Here is a 24,807-nt window from a genome sequence, read left to right as displayed (position 1 = left end):
CCTCTGACTGAGCCAGTCAGGTGCCCTTCATGAATGATTTTTTATTGGAACCTGGACATTTGAATGTTATGTAATGAGATTTTGGATCTCATTTAAGCTCTCTATTTTAACTGGCTTTCTTTGACATCACTCTGACAAGGGAAGAGAGTGGCACCATCTTACTACTGCCAGGTAAGGATAGAAATCTAGGTTCCCCTCTCATTCTACATTGCTGCTAGAAGGGGATGCTCCCTATAACTGGACAGGGGTAGAAGTTCCAGCTCCTCACATGGTCTCCATAAACCCTATGGTGGCAGCTTTGTTATTGCTGAGTGATGGTGAAAGTCTTGACTCTCCACTAGACCTCCTCTGACAACCACCCAGCAAGGATGGGCGCCTCATGACTGCTGGGTGGGGGTGGAAATCCAGGCTTCTTATGTGACCTTTACAGACAAGGCAGTGGGTTGAGAACCCTTGCCACTGGCTGATGGGAATCAATGGCCCAGATTTCTACTGGGGCCGGTGGGGGTATTGGGGTACCTCATTACAACCTCAGGAGGGTAGAAGTTTAGGCTCCCCACTCAGCCTTTTCTGACATAGGAAGGAGCCACTGTTTTTCTTCTGGTATTTGACAGGAGTAGAGCAGTTATTATCTAAAAGTATTTTGTCTTTCCAGGTTTCTCCTTTCCTGGTCCTTTGGCTAGAGAGAGCAGGCTTTTTGTTGAGTCTTATTTTTGTCTGTGTCCATTGAGGTTTCCAAGTTGCTGACTTCTTTAGCTTCAAGACTGGGATATACAAGGCAAAAGAAAACTCACCACTATGTTGTTCCTCTGACCCTGGGGTCCCTACCAGTCTGCACTTTTCAGAGTCTTCTTATGTTAGTTCTATATGTAATGTCCAGGGTTTTCTGTTATACTTAATGTGCTTAGCAAAAAAGTATGTTACTACGGATTGAATTGTGTGCCCCCCCAAATTCATAAGTTGTAGCTCTAACACGCAATGTGATGGTATTTGGAAATGGGGTCTTTGAAAGATAATTAGATTTAGATTTAGATGAGGTCACAAGGTCCTCATGATGGAATTTGTGCCCTTATAAGAAGAGACACCAGAGAGCTTGCTTCTTCTCTGTCTCTGCCATGTGAGGACACAGCAAGAAGGCACTACCCATAGGCCAGGAAGACAGTTCCCTCCAGAACCCAACAGTGTTGATACCCTAATCTTGAACTTCTCACCTACAGTACTGTGAAAACATAAATTTCCATTGTTTGAGCCACCTAGTTTACGGTATTTTGTTATGGCAGCACAAGCTGACTAATATATGTGTCTACTCCGTTTTCCTGAAAGCCCTCATTTTTTTTATTATTCAATTCTTTCCTCACTAACAGATACTGAGGTTGAATTTTATTCTTGTATAGTATAAGCAATGCTTACAACATCCTTGCACAGATATCATGAAATATTCACAATTTTATTTCTGTCAAGTAAATTTTCCAGAGTAGCTATTACTACATAAAAGAGTTATAATTTTGTTTTTGTTAAACTTTGGCAGATTACTTTTATTTTATTATTTTTTTAAGATTTTATTTATTTATTTGACACAGAGAGACACAGCGAGAGAGGGAACACAAGCAGGGGGAGTGGGAGAGGGAGAAGCAGACTCTGTGCTGAGCAGGGAGCCTGATGCGGGGCTCAATCCCAGGACCCTGGGATCATGACCTGAGCCGAAGGCAGATGCTTAATGACTGAGCCACCCACGCACCCCTGGCAGATTACTTTTAAAAATTAGTCTAATAATTAATTGTCTCATCATGATAAAATGTCATGAGGGAGTAAGATAAAAGGTAATACAGCATGATATCATCTATGTAAAAATATATACAGTATATTTTCCACACTAAACAAAGCCTGGAAGGAAATAAATCAAAATGTTAACAGAGGATAGCTCTGAATGGTGGAAGTATGCATGCACTTGATTTTCTTCCTTATTCATTTTTGCATTTGCCAAATATTCTGTAATGAGTATGTAATACTTTTTAAATCTGGAGAAAAAACAGTAACGCCAATAAAATCTGCATAAAGGAAGTAATGTATTGGAAGGTGCAAATTAATATATAGTCAAATCTTATAGCAGATGCCATTGGAGAAAAATTTGTATAGCAGAAAGATATCTAAAGATGAAGCTGAACTGGCCCACCAATTTCACTTCTAGGAATTTATCTTACAAAGACATTTGCATATATGTCCAGAGATACACAGTTTGATTCACCGTTTGTGATAGCAATAAACTGAAAACAGCCTAAGTGTGCGACAATATGGGTTACTCAAATAAATCATGGTATAATTATGAAAAAGAACTATGTAGTCACTGAAAAGAAATGAGGTAGAAATACAGACAGATATAGATATATAAACACACACATATGAATATAGAACAACCTTCAAAATATCTGTCTAATTTAAAAGAAAGAAAGCAAGGTTAGAACCACTATCTGAATGTCTCTATTGTTTTCCACTGTATTATATCCCCAGCGCCAAATGTAGAACATTACCTGGCATTTGTAAGCACTCAATATATACATATACATATGTACATACATATATATGATGAATTTATTATTTTATGTAAAAAAAGAGGGGACTGTATACATATATGCAGAGATCATCTCTTGAAGGAAACACAAAAACTGGTTAAAAGTTGCCTCTGGGGAAGGTAACCGAGAAACGGGATCAACAGTAGAGGAAGATTTATTATCACTTATTAAAAATGAGACAACAGGCCCGAAATGGAGTCACTTATGCTAATCCCCACATCTGCAAACCAAGACTCTCTTAGAAATGTAATCTTTAACCAGACAGTCTGGAATTACTTGGTCATCACTAGTAAGGAAGTCTGCCTGATATACCCTTTCTGTCCCCCTTAGGAAGGTGACCTTGCCTGAAATGTGCACTCTTTGCTAATAAACTTTCCTGCCCCCTCTTTGCCTTTAAAACCTTTCATTTTCTACAGCTCCTTGGAACCCCTTTCTATTTGCTGGATAGGATGCTGCCCAATTCATGAATCGCTGAATAAAGCCAATTAGATCTTCAAATTTACTGAATTGAATTTTGTTTTTTCACAGATTTGGCAGCAGTGGTGGGATTGAAGGAAACTTCTGACAGCATTCAGGGACAATGAGAAACACAGGCTTGGTACTTGTGAACCCTTTTGAGTTCTCTGTATTTCTCACCATTTCCAAAGGCCATGGGTAAGTCCCTCTTGGTTCTGAGTTCCACACTCTTTGCATCAAGCTCCTGATCTAATTAGCTTTCCATTCAGTTCCTCATTTGTCTGGAATCACTAGTTCCATGTTGGGAACTGGTGGTAATTTGGACCACAGTTCACCATTTGATTGGAAAACCCAGTCCTTGGTTCCATCCCCAGATTCCAAACTGGGAACTGCTAGCAATTTAGTCTGCAATTCTGCATTTACTTGGAATTTCCCTAGATTCCACTATAGTAACTGCTATTTGGAATCAGCCCACAGTCCTAATTTTGGGGGGTTTGCTAGTACAATCCTTTCTCCAAACCCCGGTTTCACGTTTTGGAATTGCTGGTGGTACACAGCAATGTGTACTTGGCCAAGCCACAGTAATATCTCTCGGTTACTGCTGGTATATTAAGATGCAGATGTTTGGTTTGTTTTGTGTAGATAAAGGCTATTGCTATTCAGAAGTAGCTGCAAAATTGTTGGGCACAGGTTGAGCACTTAAAAGTTGTCAGAGCAGGGGCACCTGGGTGGCTCAGTTGGTTAAGCGACTGCCTTCAGCTCAGGTCATGATCCTGGAGTCCCAGGATCGAGTCCCGCATCGGGCTCCCTGCTCAGCGAGGAGCCTGCTTCTCCCTCTAACCCTCCCCCCCTCTCATGTACTCTCTCTCTCTCATTCTCATTCTCTCAAATAAATAAATAAATCTTTTAAAAAATTTTAAAAGTTGTCAGAGCAGTTGCCACCTAACCTAAAGACTCCTGTGTCAGTATAAGTTGGTCATGGTATGGTTTAGATTGACATTAGGTCACCCACCAATCTCAAGATTGAGCTACACTGTAAAAGATCACACAATTCTCAACCCAGCATCACATCCCCTTTAGGCTCAAGAGACCCAAAGGCTTAGCTTAAAAGATAAATAAATAACGATAAAGATGGGATCCTTAAATTCTAAAAAGTTAAGCATGTCACCTTCTAGCACACATGCTCATTTGTCTAATCTTAGGTTGTTTTTAATAAGATTTGGTCATATTCATAGATATTTATGGCTTCTGGACCATAGGATGTTCACTCTCATCCCCTTTATTCAACATAGTATTGAAAGTCCAAGCCACAGCAATTAGACAACAGAAAGAAATAAAAGGCATCTAAATTGGTAAGGAAGAAGTAAAACTATACACAGATGGATGACATGATACTATATATAGAAAACCCTAAAAACTCCACCAAAAGACACTAGAACTGATAAATGAATTCAGTAAAGCTGTAGGATACAAAATCAATGTACAGAAATCTATTGCATTCTTATACACGAATAAAGCAGCAGAAAATGAAGTTAAGAAAACAATCCCCTTTACAATTGCACCAAAACCAATACAATATCTAGGAATAAACTTAACCAAAGAGGTGAAAGACCTGTACTCTGAAAGCTATAAAACACTGATGAAATAAAATTCAAGATGATGCAAAGAAATGGAAAGACATTCCATGCACATGGATTGGAAGAACAAATATTATTAAAATGTCTATATTAGGGCACCTGGCTGGCTCAGTCGGGAGAGCATGAAACTCTTGATCTTGGGGTCATGAGTTCGAGTCCCACGGTGGGTATAGAGATTACTTAAAAATAATAAAATTACAACAAAAAATTTTTTTTAAATAAAATAAAATGTCTATACCACCCAAAGCAATCTATAGATTTAATGCAATCCCTATCGAAATACCAACAGCAATATTTACGGAGCTAGAACAAACAATCCTAAAATTTGTATGAAACCACAAAAGACCTCAAATAGCCAAAGGAATCTTGAAGGAGAGAAACAAAACTGGAGGTAACACAATTCCAGATTTCAAGTTATATTACAAAGTAGTAGTAATTATAACAGAATGGCATAAAAATAGACACATAGATCAATGGAATAGAACAGAAAACCCAGAAATAAACTGTAATTATATCATCAATTAGGTGGCTCAGTCAGTTGAGCACCTGCCTTTGGCTCAGGTCATGATCCCAGGGTCCTGGGATTGAGTCCCACATCAGGCTCCTTGCTCAGCGGAGAGCCTGCTTCTCCCTCTGCCGGCAGCTCCCCCTGCTTATGCTCTCTCTCTCTGACAAATAAATAAATAAAAATTTTTTTTAAAAGAAGACCTAAATGTGAGACTTGAAACCATAAAAACCCTTCCCCCCCAAAATTTTAATTTAAATTCTAGTTAGTTAATGTATAGTATAATATTGATTTCAGGAGTAGAATTTAGTGATTCATCACTTATATATAACTCCCAGTGCTCATCATAACAAGTGCTCTCCTTAATACCCATCACCCATTTAGTCCATCTCCCACCCATCATGAAACCATAAAAATCCTTGAAGAAAGCACAGTCAGTAATCTCTCTGACATTGGCCATAGCAACATTTTTTTTAGAGACGTCTCTTGAGGCAAGGGAAATAAAAGCAAAAATAAACTATTGGGACTACGTCAAAATAAAAAGCTTCTGCACAGCGAAGAAACAATTAACAAAACTAAAAGGCAACCTACAGAATGGGAGAAGGTATTTACAAAGGACATATTCTGATAAAGGATTAGTATCCAAAATATATAAAAAACTGATACAACTCAACACCCAAAAAACAAATACTCCAATTAAAAAATGGGCAAAAGACATGAACAGACATTTCTCCGAAGAAGACATACAGTTGGCCAACAGACACATGAAAAGATGCTCGACATCACTCATCATCAGGGAAATGCAAATCAATGCAAATCAAAACTACAATGTGTTATCACTTCCCCTGCCTCAGAATGGCTAAGTCAAACATCAAAAACACAAGAAACAACCAGTGTTGGTGAGGATGTGGAGGAAAAGGAACCCTCTTGCACTGTTAGTGGGAATGCAACTGGTGCAGACACTGGGGAAAACAGTATGGAGGTTTCTCAAAAAATTAAAAATAGAGCTACCTTATGGCCCAAGAATTGCACTCCTAGGTATTTACCCAAAAAATACAAGAACATGGGGTGCCTGGCTGGCTCAGTTAGAAGGCCATGTGACTCTTGATCTCAGGGTCATGAGTTTGAGCCCCATGTTGGGTGTAGAGATTACTAAAAAAATAAATACAACTTTAAAAAAATACAAGAACACTCAAAGGAATACATTCACCCCTATGTTTATTGCAGCATTCTTTAGAGTAGCCAAGATATGGAAGCAGCCCAAGTGTCCATCAATAGATGAATGGATAAAGAAGAGGTGGTGTACATATAATGGAATACTACTGAGCCACAAAAAAAAAGAATGAAATCTTGCCATTTGTAACAACATGGATGGAGCTAGAGAGTATTATGCTAAGCAAAATAAGTCAGTCAGAGAAAGGCAAACACCATATGATCTCACTCATATGTGGAATTTAACAAACAAAACAAGCAAAGGAAAAAGAGAGAGAGAGAGAAACCAAGAAGTAGGCTCTTAACTGTAGAGAACAAACTGATGGTTACCAGAAGGGAGGGGTTGGGGGAACAGAGGAAATAGGGGATGGGGATTAAAGAGTGCACTTATCATGATGAAAAAAAAAAAGGTTTCAAAATTCCAAAATACCTTCATTAAAAGATGCATTGCCAAAAAGCAAATGAAAAATTAAAGACACGGGGCGCCTGGGTGGCTCAGTTGGTTAAGCCACTGCCTTCGGCTCAGGTCATGATCCTGGAGTCCCAGGATCGAGTCCCACATCGGGCTCCCTGCTAAGCAGGGAGTCTGCTTCTCCCTCTGACCCTCCCCCCTCATGTGCTCTCTCTCTCTCTCTCTCATTCTCGCTCTCTCAAATAAATAAAATCTTTAAAAAAAAAAAAAAGAAAGAAAAATTAAAGACACAGCGGTACCTAAAACAAAACACTGTGAGACTGACGTAACTCCACTGCTCCCCTCTATCCTTCGTTTGACTACTCGTTCTAGTAATCCTCCGCCTGAATTGTCTTTCCACTCTGAAAAGACTACAAGACCGTAAACAAAAGTCTGCCAAATGAGTGACCTTACAGACACACCCATACTATCCTCAAAAGAGAGCCCCTATCTGGACCCCTCCCAGAGTTGATGGGACTCCATGGGATTTTTTGGTAAACTGCTATGTTATTCCCTTCAAGCAGTCAAGGGAAAACTAAAATTAAAGCTAATGGAAAATTTTGCCAAATTCTGGTAGACACCCGAGCTGCATACAGATGGGATCCTGGAAAAACTGGCAGAACCCAGCTCAAGGTGAGAATTCCTACCAGAGTCAGCTCTTCTGTGTCTCTGACCGTAGTACCAAGTAGAGAGAGAAAATAAAATATCTTTTGCCCCCTGTTTGTGGCTACCTCTTGAGTCCAAGAATATTTACTGTTTGTCTCAGGTGAACACTGACAAGATATTTAAAAGGATTTCTGGGGTGCCTGGGTAGATCAGATGGTTAAGCGTCTGCCTTCGGCTCAGGTCATGATCCCAAGGTCCTAGGATCGAGTCCCGCATCAGGCTCTCTGCTCAGCAGGGAGTCTGCTTCTCCCTCTGCCTCTGCCTGCCGCTCTGCCTACTTGTGCTCTCTCTCTCTCTCTCTCTCTGTCAAATAAATAAAATCTTAAAAAAAAAAAAGAAATGTAGTAAAAATGAAACCAAATGCTTTTCGGGTTCACATGATCTGAGGTAATCTTTAGTAATTAAAAGCTAGTTTACATTTGTTGGTTTAATTAAAATAGATATGTCTTTAGAATTATCAACATTAAAAACAATGCAGACGGGGCGCCTGGGTGGCTCAGTCAGTTAAGTGTTTGCCTTCAGCTCAGGTCATGGTCTAAGAGTCCTGGGATAGAGCCCCGTGTGGGGAGAGGGGGGCTCCCATGCTCATCAGGGAGTCTGCTTCTCCCTCTCCCTCTCCCCGCTCATTCTCTCTCAAATAAATAAATAAAATCTTTTTAAAAAATTTTAATAAAAACAATGCAGACACACAACGTTTATTCTACCTGGGGTTACTAGTCAAGTAAGTTCCTGTTATCTCTGTTAAAAAACTTCTCCACAAGAAAAAAATAACTTGGTATGATGAAATTTGTATAATTAATCTAAAAATAATTGTTGAGAACAAGTAAATTAAATAGATATAAGTGAGATGAAAGTTTTTAGGTGAATTTTTGATGGTTCCCCCAAATCTTTTTAGTAGCCTGAAACCTTAAAGTTTTGCTAAGTTAAACGATGGATAGTCTAAATATCTGGATCATTTCTAAATAAGTTAAAATACTGAAACATTAATTACTGAACATAGGTTTATCTACTTTGGGCTTCCTTTTATAGAGGAACTAAAGATATTTACATCTGTTAGTAAACCATGTTTTGTGCCACATTAAAAAAATTACTATGAGAAAGCATATGTTTTGGGGCGCCTGGGTGGCTTAGTCGGTTAAGCGTCTGGCTTCAGCTCAGGTCATGATCCCAGGGTCCTGGGATTGAGCCCCAGGTTGGGCTCCCTGCTAAGTGGGAAGTCTGCTTCTCCCTCTCTCTCTGCCCCTCCCCCCGGCTTACGTGTGCGCTCTCTCTCTCTCAAATAAATAAAATCTTTATTTAAAAAAAGAAAGCATATGTTTCTAGAAGTTATAAAATGTATTTATATGTCTGCCAAGCCACAGAATGCTAATGCAGTTGCTCACTTCATAGTTTCTGCTAGAAATTAAAGGTTTCTAGGGGCTAAAAAAAGTCTAATATATGTAATTTAAACTACTTGAAATAATAAGGGAAACATTCTCCATATGCAAGGAAAGTAGGATGTGAGTTTTTGGTAAAAGAAGGTATGGTAGGGGCGCCTGGGTGGCTCAGTCAGTTAAGCATCTGACTCTTGATCTCAGCTCAGGTCTTGATCTCAGGGTCGTGAGTTCAGGCCCCGTGACTTAAAAAAAAAAAAAGTATGGTAAAAGAAAAATGGAAATGCTTTTTTTGGTTGAGGAAAAAACAATTTTGTCCTAAAGTGAGGCTCCAGTTATCATTTTAAAATATTGTGTTTTGGGGCGCCTGGGTGGCTCAGTCAGTTGAGCGTCTGGCTTTTGATTTCAGCTCATGATCTCAGATTGAGCCCAGCTCTGCACTGAGTGTGGAGCCTGCTTGGGGTTCTCTCTCTCCCTCTCCCTCTGCCTCTCTGCCCTTGCTCACGCTCTCTCTCTCAAAAAAGTAAAATGAAATGAAATGAAATAAAATGTTGTGTTTCACAGAAATAACCAAATTTCCTTGTCAATTTCATCATAATGAACTTTCATCACATCTTTTTTTCTTTCATCAGATCTTTAACACATTTTTTTTAAAGTCTTTTGTCACTTATAGACAGTTCATGTATTACTCCGATGCTTTTGCAAAAGTCCCTACAAAAGTGCTTCATCAAGAAGATTCATTGAGGGCACCTGGGTGGCTCAGTCGAAGCGTCTGCCTTCAGCTCAGGTCATGATCTCAGGGTCCTGGGATCAAGCCCCAGATCGGGCTCCCTGCTCGGCGGGAAGCCTGCTTCTCCCTCTCCCACTCCCCCTGCTTGTGTTCCCTCTCTCGCTGTGTCTCTCTCTGTCAAATAAATAAATAAAATCTTAAAAAGAAAAAGATTCATTGAAAGGACTCTAGCAAACACAGGTTTCTGATAACTTTAAGATTTAAAAAATGAACAAATAAGACTTTCCAGAATTAATGGGAAAAAAACTGGATTTAAGCAAGAGTTAATAACATCGGACTTAATGAGCTGAGGAGGATGATTATAATTTTTATGACTTCTTGCTTGAAACATTGCTGGTTCTTTAATGTTTTATTTTTCCAGATTGAGGAAACTTTTTCTCTTAAGCCATTTATGACTTATAACAAGTTAGTAAAATATGCCTCTGTAATCAAAGATGAAACATTTACTTTTTCTCCCTACCTAATCCCTCCAAAATGTGAAAACTCTTGAGTATTCTTTTTATGACAAAATAGTTATTTACACAAGTTCATTGAGACTATATTCTCCTTGTAACAGGACACAAATGGAAACATTGGTTATATTACCAAGGCTTTGACTGGAATGTTCTATTTAAGAAAGACAGGCATAGATTCAGATGTAACCAGACAGCTCTGAAGAAATAGGTTGACTTTATGGAGCCAATAAAGCCCCTTGGAAAAACTGACCTGGTACCTTGTTCATAAGGTTCCAGCAAAGCAGTCTTTAAAAAGAAAGAAAGAAAAGCTGATATGGTCAATCACTATTCTTGCTGCACTTATGTAAATAATCAGGCCGAGTTTAATGCAAATGAATTAGTTTTATTGTAATTATCTTTGATAAAAATGGGGATAATTATAGAGATAAAAATTATGTTTGCACCTTTGTCCATATTAGATTCTAACCCTGTTAATTGTCTTTGAGTTTTTCTTATATACCTGTATACTGGACTGGGGCCTGAATTCTTCTAGTTTCCTCAAATATCTGGCTGCAACTCTCTAAACTAACATTTCCAATTTTCTTTTCTCCTTTTGACTTGCAATCACTAAGAACAAAGACTGCCTTTGAATTTCCTCGGATGGAACTAAATCAGGTCCTCTTCGCTACCCAGATGGCAGCCAAACTTCAGGGACCTGAGCCTTGGGGACATGTCCTACAGCTGAGGAAGTCACCACATGCCATCTGGCCCTGTGCACCTCAAAATCTTTGAGCTGGACACCTGAAAATCAAATTATCTAAGAAGAGAAGTAGCTGATGTTAAGATAAATTGCTTCCACTCAAGAAGCTGGATCAAGACTTCATACTTAAACTGAACATGAAATTCTTTCTTCCTCTCTTTCTTTCCTTTACTCTGGCATTGGCTTGGAAAGATAACACTATTATCTGGGTCTCCCAGGTCATTGCTAAGGGGGGTCACCCTTCAGACTGCTAGATTGGTCATCAAAAATTTTGATCTGTCCATGATGCTAGAGACCCCCTGGTCCATTTCCCTGACTCTGGTTAATAATCCCAAACCTGGGGAAGGGACACCAGGCAAGTGTAATCAGAAGAAAACCACCTGTGTGGTCTACAGACCCCTAAATTTTACTGGTCTCCATGACTGTTGCCTTTCCAGTCCCGAATCACAGACTCAAACAGGAATTACCAGGAGGCATTCCTGATTCAAAATTAGCTTGGTAGACCAGTGTTCCCCTAGTTGGTATTAAATGCAAACGGAGGCTACAATCAGCAACGTCTTAACTCTTGAAAGTATTGCAGAATCCACTGCTAAAATAATAGCTGCCCAACAAAAATCCTTAGGCTCTCTGGCCAAAGTTATTCTTGATAATAAGACAGACTTTAATTCTCTCTTAGCTGAGCAAGGAAGTGTCTGCCGTGGCCAACATCACCTGCTAAACCTGGATTAACACTTCTAGGGAAGTTGAAATTCAGTTACATAAGATCACTCACCAAGTTACTTGGCTTAAAAAGGTGACTCTTTTAGGGCGCCTGGGTGGTTCAGTCGTTAAGCGTCTGCCTTCGGCTCAGGTCATGATCCCAGTGTCCTGGGATCGAGCCCCAGATCGGGCTCCCTGCTCGGCGAGAAGCCTGCTTCTCCCTCTCCCACTCCCCCTGCTTGTGTCCCCTCTCTCGCTGTGTCTCTCTATGTCAAATAAATAAATAAAATCTTAAAAAAACAAAAGTGACTCTTTTAATGGGGTCTTTCTTTGACTTGCTTGATTTTTATTGGTTTGGGTCTTAGGGATCATGACTCCAAAGTGCACTCCAAACATTGGGAATTTTCCTGCTAATAATAATCATACTAGTCTCCCTGGTGCACTGTATCTTCTCAAAGGCTTTATTTTCTTTTTTTAAGGTTTTATTTATTTATTGGAGAGAGAGAAGCCATGAGCAGGGGGAGGGGCAGAGGGAGAGGGAGAAGCAGACTCCCTGCTGAATCGGGAGCCCAATCCAACTTGGGGCTCGATCCCAGGACCCCAGAATTATGACTTGAGCCGAAGGCAGAAACTTAAGGGACGGAGCCACCCAGGTGCCTCCCTCTCAAAGGCTTTAAACGCACTGTTTGCTGCTGTTAACCACCAAGCAAATGATCTCCCTAAGACTGGAACATCAGAAAAGGAACAAAAAGAACCACCAACTTAAAAACTATAAGCCTGAAGTTATAACCTGTGAATGTCACAAAGATTAGGGGGGAAAAGTCACGACCTGTGAGTACCAGACAAAGAATCAACAGAAACTTCAAGAACTTCAGAGCAGTAGCTGGGAGGGGCGCTAAGGCCACGCTCAGTTTAGCTGAGAGCTATGATCAAAAGAGGGGAACTGTGAAACAAGAGCCAACGGGACCAAAATGGAGTCAGTTATGCTAACCCCCACATCAGCAAACCAAGACTTAATACCTAACCTAATTGCAGTTTCAGCTTTTCCCAGGAACAGAACCTTTAATGAGTCAATCTGGAATTACCTGGTCAGCAGTAGTGAGGAAATGTGCCTGACAGACCCCTTCTGTCCCCTCAAGCAGGTGACCTTGTCTGAAACAATACACTCTTTGCTAATAAACTTCCTTTTCCTCACCCCTTTTCTGCCTTTAAAAACCTTTCCTTTCTACAGCTCTTCAGAGCTCTTTTCTATTTGCTAGTCGGGATGTTACCCAATTTATGAATCACTGAATAAAGCCAATTAGATCTCCAAATTTACTTAGCTGAATTTTGTTTTCAACACACTGGGTATCATTTGTATGGTTTTAAATGTTTACCATGTACCTGTGTTGCTTTTTCAAATCATTTTAACTTTAAAATTAATAAAAATAAATAAAGTCTCAGCTGAAAGTCTGATTATTTCAAGCAATTCAGCAGAATAAAATTCTAGGACAAGAAAAATCACTTGCAGAGTTTGTGGGAGTGTTCTGAGCTCTGCCGGGGTGCAAATTACATAATGGGCACTAGGAGCCCATAGGCCAAGAAAGGACACAGGTTAGTTTGATCATAGGGTCCTATTTGTTTGTTTGTTTTATTTAAAAGATTTTATTTGTTTAAGATAGAATGAGAGAGCACGAGCGTGGGGGAAGAGCAGAGGGAGAAGGAGAAGCAGGCTCTCCACTGAGCAGGGAGCCCAACGCAGGGCTCAATCCCAGGTTCTCCAGATCATGACCTGAGTCAAAGGCAGACGCTTAACTGACTGAGCCGCCCAGGCGCTCCCATAGGGTCCTCTTTAAACAGCTGTCTGAAGGAAAGGACATGGGCACGCAAAGGGCAGTTAACCTGCTGATTTCTGCTTTGTGTGCCTTTATCAGAAAGAGATCAGGAATTGGGGGTTTTGTTAATTTTAGGGAATGGCTTTGGGTCAATAAAGATCCAGCCCAATATCCCCCTTTTTCTTCATGTCCAAACATGAAGAGTGGACATGGGTGGGTGTCTGAATTGTCACTCTGGGGCCCCAGCAAGAACCTCCTTGCCAGAAATGGAGGACTTCTCTCCCACTGGACAGAGGCAGGAAGAGGAGACATCCATTTTCAGCAAAGATGGTTTTCTACGCACTGTGGCCAATTCAGTTTTGATTGCACTGAGGATACCTTTCCACAGGAGAGCCTAGCGCTGAATGAAAGACCAAAGTTCTAGCCCCAGTTCTGCTTCTAACCGGGCACAAACTCAGGGCAGGGACTTCTCCCTAGGCCTCAGTTTCCTCGCTAGTAAAGTCAGAGTCTTGGACTAAAGCCATATTTCCCCAGACATCAACCATTCACACATCTTATACATGATTTTGGCCAGATCTACCTATCTTATTAATGTAACATCTTTAAATGCTTTCACTTTTTTTAGATTAAATAAATTTATTTTAAAAAAAAGGAAAGTTTAGGGGCGCCTGGGTGGCTCAGTAGTTTAAGTATTCGACTCTTGATTTTGGCTCAGGTCATGATCTCAGGGTCATGAGATCGAGCGTCGCATCGGGCTTCTGCACTGAGTGTGGACCCTCCTTAAGATTCTCCCTCTCCCTTTCCCTCTGCCCCTCCCATCCCCAGCTCATGCTCTCTCTCTCTCTAAAAATAAAAAATAAAGGGGCGCCTGGGTGGCTCAGTCAGTTAAGCATCTGCTCAGGTCATGATCCCAGGGTCCTGGGATCCAGTCCTGCATTGGGCTCCTTGATCTGCAGGGAGACTGCTTCTCCCTCTGCCTGCCATTCCCCCTGCTTGTGCTTGCTCACTCTCTCTCTCTCTCTGACAAATGAATAAATAAAATCTTTAAAAAAAAATTAAATGTGGGGCACCTGGGTGGCTCAGTTGGTTAAGCGACTGCCTTCGGCTCAGGTCATGATCCTGGAGTCACAGGATCGAGTCCCATATTAGGCTCCCTGCTCAGCAGGGAGTCTGCTTCTCCCTCTGACCCTCCCCCCTCTCATGTGCTCTCTCTCTCTCTCATTCTCTCTCTCAAATAAATAAATAAAATCTTTAAAAAAATTAAATGTGAACTTAATCAAGTCTCTAGATTTAACCACCATCGATAGGAGATTCAAGGGACAGAGGAACATGTTAAATGACACCACGGGAATGCAGCCAGCTCCTTTCAAACATGTAAAACTTCACAGGACAATTGCCTTGTTTCTTCAACCAATCAGTGGTAAGAGAAAAAAAATCTGGGGGAACAAATATGTAAATTCAAAGGGATTTAAGGGACATATCAACCAAATACCATGCCTAAATTTTTATCTGGATCCTGATTCAAATAAACCAAATGTAAAAATAATATTAGAGGCAATTAGGAAAATTTGAACACTGCCTGGATATTTACCAACATTAAGGGATTATTCTTCACTTTTAATGGGTGATAATGATACTGTGGATATTTTTTTTAAAGAGTCATTACATTTGGGGCACCTGGGTAGCTCAGTGGGTTGGGCATCTGCCTTTGGTTCAGATCATGATCCTGGGGTCCTTGGGCTCGAGCCCTACATTGGGCTCCCTGTTCACTGGGGAGCCTGCCTCTCCCTCTCCCTCTACCCCTCCCCTCTCCTCATGCTCTCTCTTCTCTGTCAAATAAATAAATAAAATCTTAAAAATAAATGAGTCATTACATTTTAGGAGGGGAACAAAAAAAAGAGTCATTATATCTTAGAGATACATATCAAAGTATTTACAGACTAAATAATACAATGTTTGGTATTTGCTATAAAATAATATGGTGGTGGAGGTTTAGGGATGTAGATGAAAGGAAACCATTAATTGACCATGAAACAATAATTGCTGAAGCTGAGTGGGATACATGGGGGTTCATTATCTAATTATTCTACTTTTATATATGTTTAAATTTTTCATAATTAAAAAGATATTAAAAATAAGCAGTGAGGGGCACCTGGTGGGCTCAGTGGTGGAGGGTATGACTCTCGATCTTGGGGTTGTGAGTGTAGAGATTACTTTAAAATAAAATCTTAAAAAAAACAATAAAAATAAAAATAAGCAATGAAATACAAACAATGGTAAATCTAATAAACTTATAAAATAAAAACATATTTACAAAAACATATTTCATGCTGATGAGGTTTTCTCATATGGTGCTTCTATTCAACAAGTTGAATATTAGAGGCCATACATACAAGAAAGAATTATTATTTAAAGAAGAGTATAAGGGCAAACCTCAGTGTGACAGTAAAACTCCTTTACTGCAAAATACGTTTCTAAGAAGTATGGAGATCTTAATTCTTTTTACTTTAAAAGCGAGAAAAAACATCATTGTGTTGCTTTTTAATGGAAGTAAAAACGTATCATCCTGGGTCTGTAGCAATAATACCCATGAAATTACAGGTTTTATATGATAGTTATTTCTCTAAGATCCATTAAAATAAGGCCATGAACATTAAAATTCTGAAATTATAATAGACACCGAGAGCCACTCCCTGGGCCACCCACAGTTGGCACAGGGAAACCCTGGACTGGGAGAGCACACCTGAGCCTGTCAACCAGACCCCTCTGGGATCTCAGAGTTTACCGGAAGCTGGGCTCTGACACCAGAGATGTTCAGTCCATGGTGTCTTCCTCCCTGGATGGGGAGCTGGGCCACCCTACCTGTAAGCCAGAAGGAGCCCTGACGCCCCAGAATCTTGAGCATGGAAGAATGTTTCCAGTTGAAGCCTATGTTCTTCCCCGGGGTAGCATGGCAGGGCAGTTCCGCTGTGTCTCCCACCTTCGCCAACACCACCTCTCTTTCCAGAGGGACCGCGGGGAGCATCGCTAGGTGGAAAAAAGGGAGGTCAGGCCTCAAGGCCATCCCCCCATTTTTGCATCTCCCAGTCAGCCCCTCCTCCCACCAGAACCCCAAGGTCTGAGCACTCACCCAACTGCAGCACCAGGAGCAGGTGCCTAAAAGCAGCCCCTCGACTCATCGTGGCCTTGTTGAGGCAGGCAGGGACCTGGGCCTTCCCCGCACAAAAGGCAGGGCCTGAAGGAGATACCAATCATTAGTCAGCAGGCATTTATTGGGTCTGGGGCTCAAAGGGATACAGGGAGATGATAGGCAATCTCACCCATACAGCCGAGCCAGGGACCTAGACATGCTGACTGCTAAGCAGACATCCATCCAGACATGCTACACAAGGCTGTGCCCAGGCCAGAGTGGGTTCTTGAAGTGGAATCAGAAAAGGATTCACAGAGAAGGTGGCAGATTGCTGGGGACTGAGACGGGCGGCCAGGCCAGGCCAGGCCGTGAAGGTCCTTGAGTGCCCTGCTGTGATGCCAGGCCATGGCCCTAGGCACCAGGGAGCCAGTAAAGGACTTTATGTCAAGAAGGACATGATTTAGGGGCACCTGGGTGGCTCAGTCGTTAAGCGTCTGCCTTTGGCTAGGTCATGATCCTAGGGTCCTGCAATCGAGCCCCACATCAGGCTCCCTGCTTGGGGGGAAAGCCTGCCTCTCCCTCTCCCACTCCCCCTGCTTTTCCCTCTCCCACTGTGTCTCTCTCTGTCAAATAAATAAAATCTTTAAAAAAAAAAAAAAGGACATGATTTGGTTTGCAGAGTGGCTCCCTTCAGCGGCTCTGTGAAAGACAAGCTGGAGGAGGCCAAGCCCAGGAAGCAAGATTGCCACAATCCTGGTGAGAGAAGACAGGCCCAAACTCAGACAAGTCAGAACTATGGAAATGTGGAAAAAGAGACTGCCCTGAGGGGTACGTCTGAGGGCAAATTGCCAGGACTTGGGGCCAGATACACTGTGTGGGGTGAGGGAGAGAAGGAGCAGAGAGTAACTCCCTGCTCACTCTCAGACCAACCCTGTAAGGCCTCTGAGGGAAAGCAGAAAAATGTTGTTTGGTTTCTGTGAGCTCCGGAGATGGTGGCGGCTGGGGTGGCGGGGGGAGGGGAGGGTGTGTAGAAAGGCTCTGAATGAACCTAGCACAATGGGCAGCCTGAGGTTAGAGCAGCGATTCTCTCTCTCTCTCTTTTTTTTTTAAGATTGTATTTATTCATTTGAGAGAGAGCAAGAGCACAAGCAGGGAGGAGAGACAGTGGGAGAGGGAGAAGTAGGCTCCCTGATAAGCAGGGAGCCTGAGGCGGGGCTCCATCATGGGCCCCAGGACCCCGAGTTCCCGACCCAAGCCAAAGACAGATGCCCAACCGACTGAGCCACCCAGGAGCCCAGAGCATCGATTCTCAAAGTGTGGTCCTGGATCGGCAGCAGCTGTTAACTTGTTAGAAATGCAGATTCTCAGGCCTCACCCCAGACCTGCTGAATCAGAAACTGGGGGGGGAGGACAGGGTGGGGGCACCCCACCATGCCACAGCAGTGAGTCAGGCAGCCTGTCAGGGGGCAGGGCCGAGATCCCAACTGGGAGTCTGGAGAGACTCAGGGAGGGAGGGGGTGGGATGTGGGAAGGCATCTGAGGCCTGGTTGAGAATCTTGACAGGGAGGCTAGAGGGTCAGGGCTTTGTTCTGCAGGCAACTAGGAGGAACTGCTGAGTTTTGAGCAGAGACGGGACATGGTCTGTATAGAGCTTTAGGAAGGAGACCAGATGACATGGAGGGAGTGGGGACTGGAGGAAGGCCACCAGATAATGTCTGGAAGGCAGATGGGAACAGGGCTTGTACCTTTGAGCTCCAGGCTCAGACTGGAAGTAGGCCTCAGAGGGGTGGCTGCCTTGGGGGGCAGTGTCAGCATGAACTTGGTCCAGAGCTTGGCAAGAAGAGATCCTGTGTCCAGACTTGTTTCTCTGTCCCCCAGCCCAGTCTTTGATTTGGGCTCCCATCCCCCCCCCCCCCCCCGCAGCTTGATCTCCTCCAGGATGAAGATGATGCTCCAGCCAGCTCTGCCACCACTGTAGACCTGGCACCAGCTGGAGCATCGAAAAGAGATTTGGGATGTGTTTGGTTAACTTAAACCAAATTGAATTGAATGGAGGAGGGAAAATCACTGACTTCTTTCTGTACTCAACGTATTAATTCTGTTACTAAAGTGGGTCATTTAAGAATGTGTCCACACCTAACCCTGGCCTAGATGAACCCAAGTCACCCCAATCCAGGTTGCCTACTCTTGCGCCCCCCCAACCCCTCTCCCCAACCCCCTCCCACCCCTGAGCTATTCTCCAACCTCCCTGCCCTGCTCTCTACAAGGAGGCTGACTTCTGCAGACTGTACCACCCAGCTCCCTTGCCACCACCACCCCACTACTAGTTGGGGTTGGCCAGTGGGAAGCACCCACAAGATGAGAGAGGGTGAGGGAAAGAGGCTGGGGTATTTTTCCTAACTCTCTTCCTCCTCGGGCATACTTTCTGGCAACAGCTATACTCCCTCCATGTGCTGGCTGGTTCCCTCTTCACACCTCTGGGAATAACCCCCTTTCTGCAGTCTCTTGAACCATCGGAGGCAGATTCTGTTCCCTGTTGGGCACCGACCCATGATAGGGATGTAGTCCTCAGATGTGCTGGGGACATGGGCTTCCTAATGAGGTTTGGGGGAAGATATATATATCATACATATTACATATGATAGATAGATAGGTAGATAGATAGATAGATGCCATCTCCAGTCACTCCATCTGCCTGAAAGAGGAATGTCCCAGGGCCTAATACAAGATAGGGGCTTGACAGAATTTTTTTTTAAGTTTATTTATTTTTTAAGTAATCTTTACACCCAACGTGGAGCTCAAACTCATGACCCTGAGATCAAGAGTTGCATGATCTTCCAACTGAGCCAGCCAGATGTCCCTGATAGAATTTTTTTTTTAACTGGGGAAATAGGAAGTGAAGAGATCAAGAAGGTTTCCCGAAATGGAGGACAGAGGCTGGTCATGGGTGTAGTTGTTTACAAGTTAGCATGGGGCATGGAGAAGCTGAGAGGAAGGCTGAGGGGAGAGAGTGCGGTATGGCCGCTCTTACATCTGAGAGTGGTTCCCACTGTCCCCCCCCCCCCCCCCCCCAGACTCAATATGTCCTTGGTGAGCGGAAAGTAAAGGAGTCTCCATTTGGAATATCCCTTCCCTGGGGTCTAAATTCAGTGTAGATGCCTAGGGAAGGCTAGGGACATTCTTGACCCTTTCCCGAATGGTGGTCATTCCTTCTTCCTCACGCCATGATCCTGAGGTCTGTGCAGAGGGCTACTTCCCCACCTCCAGCTCCTTGTACTGCCCCAACTCACCCAGGGCTCAGCTCGGTGGAGAAGGCTATGGGTTTCCAGCTGCTGCTTGCTTTGGTGACTTGGGCTTCCGCTGCCACCCCAGAGAGCAGGCTTTTGATTCCCACATCCTCATCCTCCCCAGAGGCGCTCTGCCCCAGTACAGTAGCATCCTGTACACCATAGCCCCTTGAGAGAGGCTGGGAGGGCTTGCTGGTCCCCCAGGCCCTGGCCCCCATGTCTCTCTATCTCCCTCTCTTTCTCCCTTTCTCTCTCCTTGTTTCTCGCTCACATATGTGTATTTCTGTGTCTGTGCCTCCCCACACTGATGGCTCCCATACTCAACTCCCCACACCTGAACCTCTCTTCCTCTTGGCCTCAGACGCCAGGAACCAATTCTGGCTCTGTTGGTCTTGCCCAGAGTGCCCCTTGCCTCTCCTCCTTTTTCATCCCCACCTCCAGCTGCCGCTAAGCTCTAGCCCCTTCTTGCCAGTGAACAGGCATCCAGGCCTCTGGCAGGAATGCAGGCTTTCAACCAGCTTTGATGTGAAGGAAGCCTGCAGAGCACAGCCTGGAGCCGGAGGTGGGTGCAAGGGAGATGTCTGCAGGGTGGACCAAGGGAAAAGGAGAAATTCCAGGAAACACACAGAGGCCCCAAGGGAGGATGAGGGAGGATGGGAGGGAGAGACCCGGAGCAGCTCATTAAAGCCACAGCTAGCTACACTTCACACAATCCCTGATCCCATGCCAAGCCCAGGGTAGTGCAAACCGGGCAGAGTCAGAGGGAAAGAGATGAAGACATTCTGAAAGGCAACACCCATGCCCAGAGCAGTAGACCAAAAGAGAGATCAAAAGAGACCAAGAGAACCGTGAGACCAAAATGGCAACACAAACTCACGAACTCTCCGAGCTCTTGAGGTTCCTGTTGCCCTTGCTCTGGCCCCCCAGATGGGATGAGGAGCGAGACTGGGGAGAGGAAGAGGGCACAGCCCCACCACAGCAACAGTCTGTGGTCCCACAGACACTTTCATCTTCTCCCCAGAGCCCCCAGGCAGCCCCTCAAGCCCCACCGTGGGATGTGCCCCCCCACCGCGGGATGTGCTCCCCACCGCACACACCCTCTCTACTGCTCACTGGCTTCATGTAAACTTCCTAGAGACCATGACCCTCTAAGGGACCCTTGTGGTTCGGTGGCTGCAACCTCCACCATCCTCTCGTTGCCTCAGACGCCCACGTGGGGGGTGCCGTGCCCTCCTTCCTCTCTTCCCCTACATCTCCCAAAAGGTGTAGAACAGAGCTCAACCTCAGAGCCCTACAAACCCAGGCCCCTATCTGTCCCTTCCCATCACCCACCCTCATCAGTTATTTCATTCAACATTTATTGAGTGTCTAAAATGTGCAAGGCCCTCGGTCTACTGAGCTCCCTTGTGGCCACCTCACCATTATGGCCCAGATCAGGGCCTAAGATGCTACAGGGCTTCTGCCTAGAACCAGTTGGTGAGGGGGAGTTTTTATTTTGAGGAAGACCTCTTCTATACAAGTGCCCCCCAAATGAAAAAGGGAAATCATGTCGGGAGTTCTCTTTGAACCTGTCCTCTGGGAACTCCTTCCTCTGAGGCTAAGAGGGCGGCCATTTTGTATGAGCCCACAGAATCTAACACAGCACAAGAAATTATTTGTCGAAATATGAAACGGAGTGATCTCCCCCATCAGGTTCTACTGTCAGCCTTGCACCCCTAAAAATTTGCCCCATGAAAACGGAAATTTCAGGAAGAGCTATCCCACCCAGAGCAAAATGTTTGAATTAGCGGTAGTGGGGCCTTTCTATTTTGAGGAATCTGACGGTACCGAGAAGGTCCTTGTCCCAGAATATGTCTGGAAGGGAAGGCTTTAGGACACCTTGGGGACAATGCTGCAAGGCCATGGAGGTCATAGGAGAGGGGAAAAGACAAAAAGCGTGGAGGCAAGAGGCGGGATTGTACAGGGCATTCCGTCTTGAGGGGTAACACCTCCTGCATCCCCCCAACACCACACCAAGCCCAGGAGGGACCTGCAAATCCTTTTCGAAACCACCTAGCCTCCTTTTCTAGAGCAGCTGAGACATCTAAAACTTTCTTTGAACCTGTTTTTCTAATGACGTATTTACCTAAGAAGATGTATCTATCACGTTGATAGCATTGCGTACCTAAGGGCTCAATTTCAACCCTTTCAGAGAATTTCGTTAATAATTTTAAAGCTCATTAAAATGGAAGGGCCCTTACACATATTGTTCAAAAATCCCCAAAATGCCCAAAAGTAGACCCAAATGTAGAAATAAATATAAACAGAAAAGAAAGGTAAAAGAAATCTACCTCTGTCATAAGGCTTAGGAAATGCTGCAGACAAATATGGTTTCTGGTGTGAACTTCTGGCAATTGAGTCATTGGGGCAGTTGACTTGGGAAGCATTGCTTCTAGACTAGATTTCACTTGTCCTTCTCATTTTCTTGCTTTTTCCTTTGTTTCCCCTTTTTTATTTTTTTATAGGCATCCTTCCTCCTTAATATATATTTATTCTTTCTATCCGTTTCCCACCCTTTCTTCTTTTTTCCCCTTTCCCCTCTTCCTACCTCCTCCTCCACGGCCCCTTGACTAGTTGTCTCCCACTGCCTTTCTCAGCCCGGGGTGGCCTCCAGTTTCCGTGCCTTCTCTGATCTTGCAATCTAGCTCAATGCCCGTCTGAGGAGCACCTTCTGCTCCGGGCACTGAGCTGAGCACAGGGGGATGTGGAGAGAAATTTGCCATAGCCCCGGCCTCTTGAATCTCACAGTTCATTTAGTGCGAAACACAAGAGAAGGTGGCCAGAGTTGTGAGCAGAGAACTGGAAGTCCAGAACATTCCAACGCATCTGCCACCACATTCTCCTCCCCTTCCCAGACCCGTGGAAAAGAATGAAGCTGAGTCTATGCATCTTACCTCCGGGCTTGTGTCTTTCCTCCCCTCTGCTTCTCACACAGTTGTGTCTACGTGAGGTCTCGGAGCTCTGCAACCAGGAGCCCACTGGGGAGAGTGCCTGTTACTTCTGCAGAGATGTATGTAAACGAAGAGACAGGAAGCCTGGTGGTGAGGCTCCTCCACACCCCAGGACTGGGCCAACCCCCAACGTCACCATCTGGGACTGGGGTCCCCACCCCCTACCTCTCAGGGAAAGATGTCAAAGTGAAAATGCCAAAGTCAAGGGAAAAATTTGAACAGAACTAGGCTGGAGCACAGAGTGTCGCTGAACTTCTTGTTGTGTAACGAGAAAAAAGATGGCCTTGATGATAACACAATCTGGTTTGGGCTTCAAGGGAAGGAGAAGTGGGAGGGAGGTGGGGGGCACATGAGGTCACTTGGTAAGCCCCTTGCCAGGGTCCTGAGGGCATTTGTTCAGTGGGGAGGGACCAGAGGCACTATAGGTGGCCCAGTGTGGCAGAGGGGGCCTGGGCTGAGGCCTGCAGAGTGACCCCCAGAGTGACGATTGAGCAGACCCTTTTCCTCTGGCCCTTCAACTCTGGCCAGCGCTCAAGTATTTCTCTAGCCCAGGTCTCTCCCGAGCTCCAGATGTGTAGATCCTCCTGCCCATTGGACATCTCCACTTGGATTCTCACCACACATAGCAAACCCAATATGTCCCACATTACACTTATTACCTGCTTACCAGTACCCTCCAGACCTACTTCCCCTGCAAGTCCCCTGCTCAGCGAGGGCTTTGCCACCTCCCAGCTGCTCAGGCCAAATAAACCGGGAATACTCTCTGACTCCTTCACCCAACCCCTCCCATGTGTTTATTTGCCGTTTCCTGTGGATGTTACCTTTGAACTCTCTCAGAAGCCTATCCAAGTCACTCTGCCCCACCACCACTGGTCCATCCGTTCCAACCCCAAGTGCCATCCCCATCCTGTGCCTGGACCAAAGCCCCTGCCTCCTTTCTGTCTCCTGGCCTCCCCATTCTTTCGTCCTCTAGGCCATCCTCCACCAATAGCCTGAGTGCTCATTTAAATGTGCCCATGTGACCATGCCCTCTCCCTACCATGAAAAGAGTGGCTAGTTGAGCTTGCAACTCCAACAATTAACGCAGGCATTTCTACTTAAGACAACATTGTGATTCATTTGCAGCAGAAAGGCATCATGCTACTTCTCATTTTATACACAGTGTACTCAACGTTTGAGATTTAATAACATTAATATTTACTGCTTCATCAAAGGCATTCTTAAGTGAAAGTGGCATTAATATTTTTATTCTTTTTTTACTGCAAGTGCCTGGCGGTGAAGAGCACAATGACTACAGCCCCGTTTGGCTCCACTGCCTTGATTTGTGCTAAGGCAGCAGTCTAACCCAGATTGCTTTTGCAACATCATCACAATGTCAACATGGTGACAAAAGCCAATAGTGTCTTATTATTTTTATGGAAGTAGCTTGACCTCAAAATCTCCCTGAAAAAAGTCTCAGGGACCCCCTCCCCGCCATGGGCCACACTTTGAGAACCACTAATTGAGGAAATTTTTGTTCCTTCTTCAGATCTTCGCTATTTCTCTGCGCAGACTTTTCATTGTCCCCAAAACGTTGTCTCTTTCTTCCTTAGTAACAGAACCGTCCCTTTTTTAGCTGAGCTCATGGCTGCCCAGATTTAATGTATACTGAATCCCAGCCTCCCTTGCATCTGGATGTGGCTAAATGACTCAATTTCAGTTAATGGATGTACGTGCAAGTGTTCGGTGCAACCTCTAAGGGCTGTCCTTACAGGGAGGGTGTGTGTCCTCCTCAGGCTTCATCCCCTGCCTGCAGACTTGTTTACAGCCAGCCTGCTTTTCTCATTTACATTACCTCACAGGTCCTAATAGGCATTTAAGTTTCTAACCTCTGAACTAATCCAGTTCTGCCCGTTCATTCATATATTCAACAAGGTTGAATTTTGTTGGTTTTTTTTAAAGATTTTATTATTATTTTTTAAAGATTTTATTTATTTGTTTGACACAGAGAGAGAGCCTGAGCAGGGGGAGCAGCAGGGAGAGAGAAAAGCAGG

General features: G+C 44.1%; 1 protein-coding gene across 2 annotated transcripts in view; it reads right to left on the bottom strand.

The window, feature by feature from the left end:
* The window catches only part of CD4 (CD4 molecule), a 42,686-nt gene extending 19,826 nt beyond the window's left edge, over window positions 1-22,860 (bottom strand). Inside the window, exons 1-4 of one of the 2 annotated variants that reach the window (XM_073888714.1) lie at window positions 22,718-22,860; window positions 18,243-18,327; window positions 16,498-16,602; window positions 16,230-16,394 (exon numbers count right to left, since the gene is read on the bottom strand). In XM_073888714.1, coding sequence (XP_073744815.1) covers window positions 16,230-16,394; window positions 16,498-16,602; window positions 18,243-18,312 — 340 coding nt within the window. In that variant the 5' untranslated portion in view covers window positions 18,313-18,327; window positions 22,718-22,860. The remainder of the gene's footprint in view (window positions 1-16,229; window positions 16,395-16,497; window positions 16,603-18,242; window positions 18,328-22,717) is intronic. The other variant, XM_025851813.2, reaches the window with a different exon arrangement.
* Between the last annotated feature and the right edge of the window lie 1,947 nt (window positions 22,861-24,807).

This window comes from Callorhinus ursinus, unplaced genomic scaffold (assembly GCF_003265705.2).
Source record: "Callorhinus ursinus isolate GAN/ISIS: 27379988/994484 unplaced genomic scaffold, GSC_fseal_2.0 scaffold94, whole genome shotgun sequence".
Lineage (NCBI taxonomy): Eukaryota > Metazoa > Chordata > Mammalia > Carnivora > Otariidae > Callorhinus > Callorhinus ursinus.
Note: the sequence above shows the minus strand (reverse complement) of the source record. Positions and strands in the feature narration are given on the sequence as shown.